This window comes from Myxocyprinus asiaticus, chromosome 6, assembly GCF_019703515.2.
Source record: "Myxocyprinus asiaticus isolate MX2 ecotype Aquarium Trade chromosome 6, UBuf_Myxa_2, whole genome shotgun sequence".
NCBI lineage: Eukaryota > Metazoa > Chordata > Actinopteri > Cypriniformes > Catostomidae > Myxocyprinus > Myxocyprinus asiaticus.
The window spans coordinates 34782411-34796421 of record NC_059349.1 but is presented as its reverse complement, the minus strand read 5'-3'; the positions used below and the strand labels follow the sequence as shown (position 1 = coordinate 34796421).

The 14011-nt window shown below is 35.6% G+C and overlaps 1 protein-coding gene across 7 annotated transcripts in view; it reads right to left on the bottom strand.

The window, feature by feature from the left end:
• Positions 1–7021: 7021 nt before the first annotated feature.
• Positions 7022–14011, bottom strand: part of slc6a9 (solute carrier family 6 member 9) — a 101704-nt gene continuing 94714 nt past the window's right edge. For all 7 annotated transcript variants that reach the window (XM_051699953.1, XM_051699951.1, XM_051699957.1 and 4 more), the window contains one exon: positions 7022–13361. In XM_051699953.1, coding sequence (XP_051555913.1) covers positions 13113–13361 — 249 coding nt within the window. In that variant the 3' untranslated portion in view covers positions 7022–13112. The remainder of the gene's footprint in view (positions 13362–14011) is intronic.

The following is a 14011-nucleotide window of genomic DNA, read 5'->3' as shown; positions in this document are numbered from 1 at the left end:
GACATAAGGTCAGGAGACTATGATGGCCACTCCAGAACCTTCACATTTTTCTGCTGTAACCACTGGAGGGTCAACTTGGCCTTGTGCTTAGGGTCATTGTCGTCCAAGAGCGTCCCATGTGAAGAATGCAAATTGTCTGCCAGTATTTTCTGATAACATGCTGCATTCATCTTGCCATCAATTTTCACAAGATCCCCCGTGCCTTTAGAGCTCACACACCCCCAAAACATTAGTGAGCCACCACCATGCTTCACAATGGGGATGGTATTCTTCTCAAATAGCACTTATGGTTGTGACCATAAAGCTCTATTTTGGTCTCGTCACTCCAAATTACAGTGTGCCAGAAGCTGTGAGGCGTGTCAAAGTGTTGTCGGGTATATTGTAACCAGGCTTTTTTGTGGCATTGGCACTGTAAAGGCTTCTTTCTGGCAACTCGACCATGCAGCTCATTTTTGTTCAAGTATCGTCGTATTGTGCTCCTTGAAACAATCACACCATCTTTTTCCAGAGCAGCCTATATTTATCCTTAGGTTACCTGTGGGTTTTTCTTTGTATCCCGAACAATTCTTCTGGCAGTTGTGGCTGAAATCTTTCTTGGTCTACCTGACCTTGGCTTGGTATCAAGAGATCCCTGAATTTTCCACTTCTTAATAAGTGACTGAACAGTACTGACTGGCATTTTCAAGGCTTTGGATATCTTTTTATATCCTTTTCCATCTTTATAAAGTTCCATTACCTTGTTACGCAGGTCTTTTGACAGTTCTTTTCTGCTCCCCATGGCTCAGTAGCTAGCCTGCTCAGTACATTCACGTGAGAGCTAACAAACTCATTGACTATTTATACACAGACACTAATTGCAAATTAAAAAGCCACAGGTGTGGGAAATTATCCTTTAATTGCCATTTAAACCTGTGTGTGTCACCTTGTGTGTCTGTAACAAGGCCAAACATTCAAGGGTGTGTAAACTTTTGATTAGGGCCATTTGGGTGATTTCTGTTATCATTATGATTTAAAAAGGAGCAAAACAACTATGTGATAATAAATGGCTTCATATGATCACTATCCTTGAATAAAATTTTCAAAATCAATGCCAAAATTTCACAGTTTCTGCCAGGGTATGCAAACTTTTGAGCACAACTGTATATATATATACACACACACACACACACACACACACACACACACACACACACACACTGGTGGCCAAGAGTTTGGAATAATGTACAGAATTTGCTCTTATGGAAAGAAATTGGTACTTTTATTCACCAAAGTGGCATTCAACTGATCACAATATATAGTCAGGACATTAATAACATGAAAAATTACTATTGCAATCTGAAAAAAAAAAATTCAGAACTTCTTAAACTATTTCAGATTTCTCATCAAAAAATCATCCACATGCAGCAATGACAGCTTTGCAGATCCTTGGCATTCTAGCTGTCAGTTTGTCCAGATACTCAGGTGACATTTCACTCCACGCTTCCTGTAGCACTTGTCATAGATGTGACTGTCTTGTCGAGCACTTCTCACACACCTTACAGTCTAGCTGATCCCACAAAATCTCAATTGGGTTAAGATTCATAACACTCTTTTCCAATTATCTGTTGTCCATTGTCTGTTTCTTTGCCCACTCTAACCTTTTCTTTCTTTCTTTTTTTTTTTTTCTGTTTCAAAAGTAGCTTTTTCTTTGCAATTCTTCCCATAAGGCCTGCACCTCTGAGTCTTCTCTTTCCTGTTGTACATGAAACTGGTGTTGAGCCGGTAGAATTCAATGAGGCTTTCAGCTGAGGACATGTGAGGCATTTATTTCTCAGACTAGAGACTCTGATGTACTTATCCTCTTGTTTAGTTGTAAATCTGGCCTTTCGTATCTCTTTCTGTCCTTGTTAGAGTCAGTTGTCCTTTGTCTTTGAAGACTGTAGTGTACACCTTTGTATGAAATCTTTATTTTTTGATTTTGACAATTCCAAACATTGTATAGCCTTCATTTCTCAAAACGATTGACTGACGAGTTTCTAGAGAAAGCTGTTTCTTTTTTGCCATTATTGACCTAATATTGACCTAAAGACATGCCAGTCTATTGCATACTGTGTAAACTCAAAAACAAACACAAAGACAATGTTAAGTTTCATTTAATGAACCAAATAGCTTTCAGCAGTGTTTGCTATAATGGCAAGTGATTTTCTAGTACCAAATTAGCAATTTAGCATGATTACTCAAGCATAAGGTGTTGGAGTGATGGCTGCTGGAAATGGGACCTGTCTAGATTTGATCAGAAATGACTTTCAAATTGTGATGGTGCTGTTTTTTACATCAGTAATGTCCTGACTATACATTGTGATAAGTTGAATGCCACTTTGGTGAATTAAAGTACCAATTTCCTTCCGAAACAGCAAACTCTGTAACTTTTGGCTGCCAGTGTGTGTGTGTGTGTGTGTTTTTATTTTGCCATATGTTTCTTATGCGACAAAAAATATACTGACATTAAACAAAATTAAATTGCAAAAAAAAAATAATAATAATAAAATAAACAAATTATATATATATATATATTTGCGGGTCTCTGGAGGATATTTTAATAATTAAAAAAACACATTTACCATTTTTCCTTATGCAGTATAAATGGGTCTTTATATATAAATATATATAGCTGACTTCATGTTTTAGGAAGGGGGTCCCTCGTAAGGAAATCATCAAATTTTGGGGTCCTTCGCATTAAAATATTTAAAACCGCAGATAATTCTTTCCAAATTTGTTACATTTGGCATTTCCATGTTTTAATCAAACAAAAATTTTAACAATTATTTTCTACTATTGATACTATTGATGCAAAACGTATACAAACTTGACTTGAGCCACAGCTGGTGCACAATCAGGCATATACTGTAGCTTACAAATGTCAGACATTATGGTTTTCGTGCCAAATGGGAGTTTGGAATGATAGAAACCACTGATGCTACTACTGGAGTAAAATTCTGTGAACAGATGGGACAAAAGCTGATTTATTTGGCAAATGCATGCAGAGTTATATTTGAAAAAACTAAAAAAAAAACTAAAAAAAAAAACTCCAACAATAAATATTATCTCAACTCTAATGCTTAGTGGAGAAAGAGAGAGTATAAATGTATGGATTGCTGTGCTGCCACAGGGTCTGGATGGCTTGCATTCAAATTCCAGATAGTATCAGAAAATTCTACAGCAGAATATCCGTTATCTAAACCTCCAAAAAGATTTGGTCATGCAACATGAGAACCATCCATAACAGACAGCCTGAAACAGAAGAATATCCATTGCTCGTTAAGCTTAACATGAACTGAAAGTCAAAAATACATATTTGTTACAAAATACAATTTGTTGCAGGAGAGCATAGAGACAGAGTGAGCCAGTAGGCAGAGAAGAGCTGCATCTCCTGAACCCACTGTTGCAGGTATGTGTCATTGTTATGTATCTTGACAAATGGATTCAAATTGGATGTAATTAAAGTCTCAGACAAAGGCCTTCTGGCATGTTGTTCTACAACCACAATATGAAAATATTGCCTAGCGTTGAGGTTTTTTTTTTTTTTTTGTTTTTTTTTCTCGGCAGTCATTGTCAGTTTGGTTGTGTTGTCTTACCACGTCATTTTCCCAAGTAAACATTGCATCATAAGCAGCATTAACCATCTTATAAATTGCTAAATGTCTCAAGATGTGAAGCTTTATTTTGAATTGTGTATCACCACCATCTAGTGGTTTAGCACTGAATTCTTATGAATTTTTTGGATAAGTATAGCACAATGGAAATAATGTAATTGAGTGTGATGTGCTGTTGCTTCTTTAGATTGTCATGTGCATACAGTATAAGAAATCACTAATTGAATCATTCATTTTTATGTACTTAATTTAGCGATTTAGCATTTACAATACTTCAACATTTTCTGTAGCTCCACTGATCAAAGTCAGTGGAGCTTTTCCCGAAAAGATGTGTTAAATCTACTACCATCACATACCTGAATAGACTGCTGTCATGTCTGCAAGCCACTTTCAGAAACACAACTAAATTAAGAACTTGTCAAGGAGCCAACACTGAAAAAACTAATTTGTTGGTTTAAATTAATTCAATTGTGGACATTGGTTCCCAACAATGAAAATGAGTTTCTTTGATATGAAAATAAAATGTAGGCTCTCCTCAAATACCTTGTGTAGCGAAAATCTATGAATTGATTTAAGCCATCTTAAATTTGATCTGTTCAAATAACTCTATTGAATCTTGCAGCTTATTGCTAGCTATCAAGAAACACACTGGCACAAATACATATATTTTTTTACTGCATAGAAAGTATGGTGGTGCTCAGAGTTTTCCGATTCCCAATCAGTCATACTCAGTTTTCCGATTCCCAATCAGTCATACTCAGTTTTCCGATTCCCAATCAGTCATACTCAGTGGTCGATTTCAAGGGGGATGGTGGTGTCAAACTTTTTTTAGGGGTTGGGGGTTGTCCAAGGTGCTTAAAATAAGAAATCTTTTAAAAATCTAGTTTAAAACACTTGTGTCAAGTATATATATATATAAACCACAAAATTGATAACTACATTTTGGTTACACCACATGACTTTGATTTGGTGGACAAAAGCATTTTTAAAAATTCATCATATTTTAAAACACAATTGTTTAAAGTCCCAGAAAAATTATAAATATGACTTCAAATTCAGAAATTGAAAATATGCTCATCATAGAAGTTTTGTGTGAATTGCAGTTTTATGTATTTTCAATGTAATAAATCTGGACAAAAATGAGCATCACATCATTGACCCTAACACAAGGCCATAATATGCACCTGTTACCCTCTGTACCTGTTACTGTATTTTTATGATTCATTTAGTGAAAAGAATCCATGTTATGAAAAAGGTTTTCTCTAGATAGTTCGCTCACTGTCACACACACACACACGCATTTTTTCTACTCCAATAACCAAACTATAATGGAAATTTTGGGCTGTTTCTATGAAGGATGCTTAAACAGTGGTGCAAAAGGTTGTTCTACACACACAAGCGTTTTATGGGCAAAACCCTGAAAATTTTTTGAGTTAAAAATGTAGGCTACATGTTGTAACTGTACACTTCAATATCTTACCTTCTGTTCTCTTCTTTTTAAAGAAAGACAAAATATTTCCTTGTACTGTTCTCTTGGCCACAAAGTCCACATAACTTTTGAAAACTTTTGAACTCAACCCATCGCTTAACTCAGAGTCTCCGACAAACCTGTTTGCTAGTGCTTCTAGAAAACCGGCCCCTTTTTGCAGTGGATAGAGAGCTCGAGCACTCATGGTTGCCAAATTACACAACTATAGTGTCACACTGCCAAAATATTTCCAAATTGTGTAAGTGTAAAGATCTGATTGGGGGATTTCAACTTTTGAAATCTGGCAACCTCAAATATGTCGAATTCAGATCGGCTAATCACCGTTATTTAAAGTCTGTTATTTATCAAACGTAGAGAATTAAATATGTGACTTGCATGATTAGTAATACATGACACAATTGATCTAAAGGAGAAGGTAATTGGGAATGGTGGTTTTACAAGGGGAATGGTTTTTGGTATTTCTTGCAACAATGGGGATGGCATCCCCTCATGTCCCCCCTCAACTCGAGCCCTGATTATACTGATGATCCCTCAGTATTTTCTTAATGAGAGAGGCTATACACACTAATTTGTCAGTTGTTACAAACCCAAACTCGACTTAACCATTAGCTCCACTCTTCTCCACAATGGTAACCTCCAAAAAAAATAATAAAATAAAAAACATAAAATACTCTTCAAAATCCCCTGCCTGGCTTCAGCAATATATTGATACAACAAATATTATTCACATAGTCCCAACACAAGTGGATTAAGTGAGCATAAAATGGATTGTACACAATGACATTAAGTTGAGACCAAATGCTAAAGGATTGTGTTACATTAGCTCATTTGAAATAAGTTAATTGAGCATGTAGTAAAAATCACATTGAGTGAACACCATCCGTTAGTAGTCTGAATCCATTTGCACATTTCATAGCAATGTGATCATATCACTTTACAATGATAGTGTTGAATATCAATTGGACTTTACACAATATAATTATGTTCTCATCTCAAACATAATGTAGAGTTGGTTTCAAGTGTGCTGGTTTATTATTTTCAAAAGAGCTGCTTTCCTTTTTTTTTCAGTGAATGTGACAATCTATAAGGCCAGTTCTTCACAGAAGAAAATGCTTTACTGCTGGAGTAATAAAGCAGAATTCTCTTTTGTAATAGGATTTATTTCATTTGTTCCATGGAGATTGTAAAGGGTTTGTGGTGAAGCAGACTGTCATGCTGCCTGCTACCGATTACTTGATTTCTCTGCTTCCTTGCAGAGCTCAAAGAGGAACAGAGACACATTCAGAGAAATTTGAAGGTCCAGAGTTGAATGAGCTGCTCCCTCACCACAGATAATCTGAGAACAGGAAACCCACAAATCCAAGCCAGGTCAGAATGCTTGTTTCTGCTCATCATCTTTGGAATAATCACTCAACGTATTTTTTGCTAGAAGAGAATGCACATGGTGGCATTGTTGATCCAAGGTTCTTTTGACATTAATTTTGAAAATGTATATATATATATATATATTTTTTAAAGGGAAATATGTGAACTTGCCTTGTCTGCAAATGACTTGGAAATGTTGAAACCATCAAACTCAACAGTTCAACAGAGACAAAGACCACATAATAACTGCGGTCTCACTCAGACAGATAGACAAACCCACCCTAGGGGCTTCAAAGGCCTTGGTCTCAACCCAGTCTGCTTAGTACGTAACACTGTGCTATACTATGTCAATGGGACATCTCTACTGTTAATGTCCAAGGTGAGATACATTTCACAAGTAATCTGGCCTATAAGAACCAAGTTCAGTATTTTGAAATGTCTTTAAGACACATACATATTAAATTAATTTTTAAAAATGACAAATTATATGCACAACCCTTGCCCAAAGAGACAAAACACAAGCCAGAGCTGATCTTTAAAATAAACTTTATTTACCATTTCAAAGTGAACAGTTTAAGATATACAACATACATGACTAAGACAATTTCAATGCAGTTTGGCCCTAAAATTTAAGACATTGTTAGATATGTTTGATAAGGTACTGAGCTCATGTCATTGTGCTTGTCATTCTACAACTTCACTGTTTTATATTGCCATGAGCACAGCAGAATACACACACTACTGTAAATACATGACATCTTTTAGGATGCAGGATGCAGGAAACGGGAAACTTTTTTGCAAGTTTGTAATATTTTTTGTTGCTTTCAAACACACAAGATTTTTAAAGTGCTGTGACCACATGAAAATGCATGATAATATATATATAGAGACTCTTAAATGGTCATAGGTAATGACTATGAATTCACAGTTTCGATGATTCTGTGTAGTTATATTTCATACAGCCACAAAATTGTGCTCAGTTAATATTTCCATCTAGGTATTTGTTTGTGTGCATATTTTTCACCGAATTCTAGTATTTGTTTTGTTTACTCCAAAGACAGCCACCACACCATGTCATTTTAGGATGTATGTCATCCCTATCAATTCAACAGCATGCAAACTAATTACTGATATGCAATGCAATAGTGATGTGTTAGATTGTGTTAGAAGATTCACATTTTATGACACATAATTTGAAAGCCAAGCCATATTAGGAGCAAAGTCCACTTAGAAGTGTTACCAATTGTGTGGACTTTTCAGAAACATCTTTTCCAATGCCCATAGCTGGTTGATATCTGACAATATTTAAAACATGGTTGATCTATTTTAATATACTCAAATTAAAGGGATAGTTCACCCAAAAATGAAAATTCTCTCATTTACTCTCCCTCATGCCATCCCAGATGTGTATGACTTTCTTGCTTCTGCAGAACACAAACGAAGATTTTTTGAAGAATTTCTCAGCTCTGTCATTCCATACAATGCAAGTGAATGGTGACTAGACCTTTCAAGCTCCAAAAATCACACGATTTATCTTAATTTGTGTTCTGCAGAAGAAAGAAAGTCATACACATCTGGGATGGCATGAGGGAGAGTAAATGATGAGAGAATTTTCATTTTTGGGTGAACTATCCCTTTAAAGTTCCTAAATAATAACTTAGTTTGATGATAGCAATCTTTTTAAAATGCATCAATAAACATTTCAAATGCATAGCGAAAATTATTCAAAGATGGGCAATTAGGCATGCATGTGTAAAAACATTCTTTCCGAACAATCAATTGTGCTTTCTTCATCAATCTGTTTTTACATTTTGCAATTAATGAGCATATAAGAAAGTGATCATGGGTCAACTGACAGAAATGTTTACACTGTCCTTAAAGAGTTTCGCAGCACACAACAAATACTGTACACTTTAAAATGTATTATGACAGTACAAAACTGAGATGAAGATATAACACTGTTGGCTTTAGACTGTCTTTCCACAGTAATAAGCATTTTTTTCTGTATCTGGTATGACCAGACACTTCTGCTAAAAGCATTTCTGTGTGTCTGTGTATATATATATATATATATATATATATATATGTTTTAGTCCAAAGACTTAATTTGCCAGTACGTTTGAGATCAGCTGGCTTGAGGAGGTTCAGGAAAAAATGTAGTGTCACAGAACATTGCTAAAAATGATAACATTTAATGATAAAATAAAGTTTTAGTACTATAAAAATAAAAAGGAAAAATATCTTACAAAGGTAAATTATGTTTGTTAAATGACAATATGGATAATTACATACTGATTAAAATTACATAACATCAATACTAGTACAAACATGAAAGCTTGACTCAGCAGTTGAACATCCACTACACAAAGCACTCTGTACACATGACATTAGCTACGTTACAATAAGAAAAAAAGTAAAAACAACTAAAAAATAAACCCACCTATAGCATTTTACCCTCCCAACCCACCCTGATAAAAACAAACACAAACATACACATCAGTTGGGTTTTTGTCTTTTTTTTACATTACTGTACAATAGAGAGAGAGAGAGAGAGAGAGAGAGGGAGAGAGGGAGGGAGAGAGAGAGAGAGAGGGGGGGGGGGGGGCAAAAGATGAAGAACAGTGCAAGAATGGCACTGATGCATAACATTTCTACTATAAGAGTAAAGGTAAATTTTTCAGTACCTAGAGACAGACACATGGTCTTCATGTCACGTTCAAGTTCTGAGGACCACACATTAGACAAATGAGGCCCGGAGCAAGTTTCAATCTTGTGCAGTTACATTTCTGACAGCGATTAATCTTATTGTAGTTACTGTGCATGTAGCCAGCTAAAGAGAACCAGTAAAAAGTGCTGTTAGTGTCGAGTCTAGTTGTCTCATGACCCCTTAAACTGGGCAGCATAGAGAGCGTATGCTGCATTTTACTGCTTTCATCTACAGACCCCACTGTATAACAGAGGAAAAGCTAGAGTTTGTGAAATGCAAGTACTGTTGTGCTTCGATGACATCACAAAAACCTAGGACTCGAACTTCTAACTACTCCCCTGAGTGTCTGATACCGTCTGTTAGGCAGCAGGGTTAGGGACCGTTCACAACGAATGCGTCTTTGTGCTAAAAAGCTAGATGTGTTTTTAACAGTTTAAGTTCTTTTTAACTTAACACAGCATCGAAAACACTCGACGCTCCTTCGTGATGCACTGTAAAAAAAACAAAACAAAAAAACCAGCGTGAGGTGGCGCAATGGTCAAAGATGTCCTATCGCAAGCCCTTTTAACATTTAATTATGTGCAGGATAGGAGTTATAGATATCTACAGTTCAATTTTCACTAGTTTAAATGCTATTCTTGATATCAGCAATGAAATTACTTCTAGTAAAAATGCTAATTCTTGATTCTAATTCTTGTAAATACATTTGCTTTCTTGATATCAAAAATGACATCATTACTTATTAAATGACATCTAATATTCCAAAAAAGGAATTTTTAACTAGTTAAAAATATAATTACTGATATCTGTCTAATTTTTGTAATTACATTCAAAACGCAATAACAGATATCTTTAATTAATTACTTTTTAAAATTTCAATTTTATATATCAGCTGTGCACTTATTTTTTTTATTTTTGAATAAATAATTTTTGATACCAAAAATTACATTGTTAAAAATACCCATTCCTGATATCAACAATTAGTGAAAATGCTAGTTTTTGATATGTAATCATGTATTTTAACTGGCTAGATTTGGTATTTCATTTATCTAGAAATAGTTTTTAGATATCAATAAACTGAAGAATAATTACAGATATCTTAAAAGGTATTCTCACTAGTTACAATAACATTAAAGATATCTGAAATTAACATTGCCACTTTTGAAAACCAAATTACATATATCAAAAATGACAATTTTTGCTAGTTGTAATTCAATTGTTGATATCAGAAATGGACGTTTGCACTAGAAATAAAGTAACTTTTGTAGAAAATTAGCATTTTTCCTGTTAAGTAGTACATTGTTGATATGTGAAATTGCAATTTCAGCTAGTAAGAAATTATAGATATCTGTAATTGCATTTTGAACAGGAGTGAATGACAGATAATTGTGAAATTCTACTAGTGAAAAAGCGGTTTCAGATATCCATAATCACGACTTTTACTAGTTGAAATTCAATTTTTGATATCAAGAATGTGAATTTCCACAAGTAATGTCATTTCTAATATCAAGATCAAGTAAACATTTAATTATATATATATATATATACAATTTATATCCTGAACATGATTAAATGTCAAAAGGGCCTGTGATAGACATCTGTCTAGCGCATTTTCACGTACAAAATCAAAATAATTGAAAAACAGTGTGGACGAACGCAAAAGTGAATCAGTGTGAACAACCCCTTACTTGTCATTAGGTCTCTCTTTTTTGTCACTTTTTTCAGTTAGATTGTGTATTGTATATTTTTGGATAAGATATGAAAATATATATATATAATACCTTCATGCAGAGATTAATAAAATGTACATAAAACAATGATTTAGACTTTTAAGCTATATGAATACTGACATCATTTTTCCTACCACGCAGGAGAGAAATAACAATAAACTACTTTGACTTGACTATATACAGTGATTTACTGTTTATGAGAAAACAAAATAATCAGAAGTCTCATTAAATGATCCATCAGCACATTAGCAGCTGCATTGCTAGACTCCCCATTAAGTGGTGTCAGGCAATCTCCCAGAAATACTCACAGTGTAACTACGGATTTGTGCCACACCAACCATATGCACTGTAAGAGAGGGGCCTTGTTGAAACAACACTGGAATGATATGATATACTGCATCTTGACAAAAGTCCATCCAGCTATATAAACACTATAATACCATCATAAAAAAGCCAAGCACCAAACGTCATAAAAATGAAGTCTAAGCATGGTCAAAATATCCATTCCAGTCTGTCCCCTCCCTATTGCCAACAAATGTGAAACCAGTCAGTCTTGAGGAATGGTAAACATTGCCATATAAATTTGATGGTTTGACTTCTCATTTGTCTGTTTCATGATATTTTACAATAATATGAGGGAAAAAAATACTGACTACCCAACAATTATACTAACCACAGTGAAACTGATTGATGCTATATTTTCTCAGCTAAGGAAAACCTGTGGTCTTTCTGCATGCAACCTTACTGTTCAGTGTTCAATCACATGACTGTTTGGCTCAGTACAGCCAGATGCCTTTAAATGACAAATACACACCAGTTCAAGTCTTTTAACATGAGTAGACAACAAAAAACTACCTATCACACACACAAAAACAAAAATACCATCTAAGACATCAGGATATAAAGGCTTGTGCACATGTTTTTGGTAACATGCCTCTTTTTTTTCTGTGAAGAGCAGGGTTAGTTTGCATACTACAGTACTGAATCTAATGAGGAACTAGCTGCTTCTGTTGTCGCACACATGCCCCCCTCGCTCAGGAGATGCCTTGCAAATTTACTCTAAAATGCCTGGAAGACTAAACAGATTTGGCATTTCATGTGGGAGTTCCTACATGAAAACCCCTCTCCTCTCATGTCAAACACCTAACAACAGCAAATAAATCATCTCAAGGTGTTGGAAAACAGTTTGCAAAAAGCAAATTGTGTGTAACCCTGAGAATGGGAGAAGTTAGTCGAGAAGGAGTTGAGAAGTTTTACTTCGGTCCAGATACCACTGGCAGTAAGAGCTGAAGACCAATTATCCTTTGTTTTGTATTTGTGCTCTCACTTGAAGGGATATGCAGTTCTTGTTATTCTCTTGGCCTGTGCATATTTATTGTTCTGAACACAAACACCTTTTCTTAACATCTCAAGGTGTTCAGGCGACTTTATCGGCCGATGTTTTGAGATAACAAATCTGCCATTTTGAGATTATTGTTATCAGCTGATTAACCAAGTTGACTTGGCTAGTAAACAAACGTGTTAGCTCTTCTTTGTTTCAGTTCAGTCCAGTCAATGTATATTTTCAAATAGAATTCTGAATAAATACTGTGTTAAATGTTCATTTAACTTCAGCAGTTTGTCTCATTTGCTATCATTAAATAGCATTATATTATATCCATGCATTTTATCAACTATCAGTCACCTGCAATGCATGGCACTGGCCACTGAAAAATACATATTGACCATCCACCACACAATTGCCCATGTGAACACTATGGTTTCCAAACATAACCCCCCTCAACAGTGTCATTATGGGGCCTTTACAACATTGTAACAAAGATTATTTGGTCTTCAGCTTTTAACCTGACCAGCACTGCCACTCCTATAAACACATAAGCCAAATCCCATTGTAGCTACTGCTGTGGCTACAGTCACATCTCCAGTCTACTCAACACAGAGTGAAAATATTGTACAATGCGCTGTATACATACATCTCCTGTATATGTCTTTTTTTCTTCTTAAAAAACTGCACTATTAAATTATGTGAACAAAAAGAAAAAAGTTTTGGATGACAACCAATTTCTCTAGAGGTTAGATTTCATAAAGCCCTTACAATATGTAAAGGTCTCCAGCGAGAGCGGCCTGCCCCACAGTGTGTGACGGCGGGGAGAGGGAACCGTCCTGGGGCGAGGGTGGGGAAGGGTCCTCTATGCACTAGGTGTGGGGTTCAATGTAGAGCCGTTGCTTCCAGGGATGGTCAAACCGATCTCATCCTTTTTCCCCTTCTCTGTTTCTTTCTCCTTCTCCTGGAGTTTCACTTTCCCCTCATCCTTCAGCTCTTCTTTGAGAGGGCAAACCTCAACAGATTCAGGCCCAATAGTGGCATATCGGCCCTTACGGTGCTCCTGTAGGGCTGGGCCCCAGTCCGGGTCAGGCTTCAGAGAGTTCTTCAAACGCTGTGGGAATAACAGTTAGCTTATCAACTCTGTTGAGACTCTTTCAAAAGCCTTAGTGTACCTTAAAAGCTAAAGCTAGTTAATTCTTTAAAGGAAAAAATCTTAAGACATGCAAAAATCCAATTAATTTGTTACTATGATAAACTTAAATTTCTCTTAATGCCCAGATATACTTCATGCGAAATCAAAGAACGGGTATGATGTCATTTAGAACAAATCTGGCCAAAAAGAAGGTGTTTTTGGGTTCATTTCGGTGGTTCGGAACAGCTCGCCTGAGCGAACTTTTAGGAAAAATCTAGCCGACTGCTTAACACCTTCTTACTGCCATTGGTCCACGTCATCGGTAGATGTGACCTGAAGCTCCATCTACTACTTTATTTACGTTTTCCAGTCAGTATTCAACGTGAACACACCTGCATACAAGACCATGTCATGCAATTTTTTGTTTGTTTAATTAGTCTACAAAGGGAATCAAATCTACTCAAATACTCTTAAGTGCCCATTCACTCATTTTCCATCTGCAGCGAAAGCCATTCACACATCTGCCCAAAGTAAGCCCATCATCATTCTTTTGTCTTTATTCTGCACATTAACACTTTTATACACTCATCTTTGCAATAGTATAAGTGTCTTCATAAATTACAATAAAA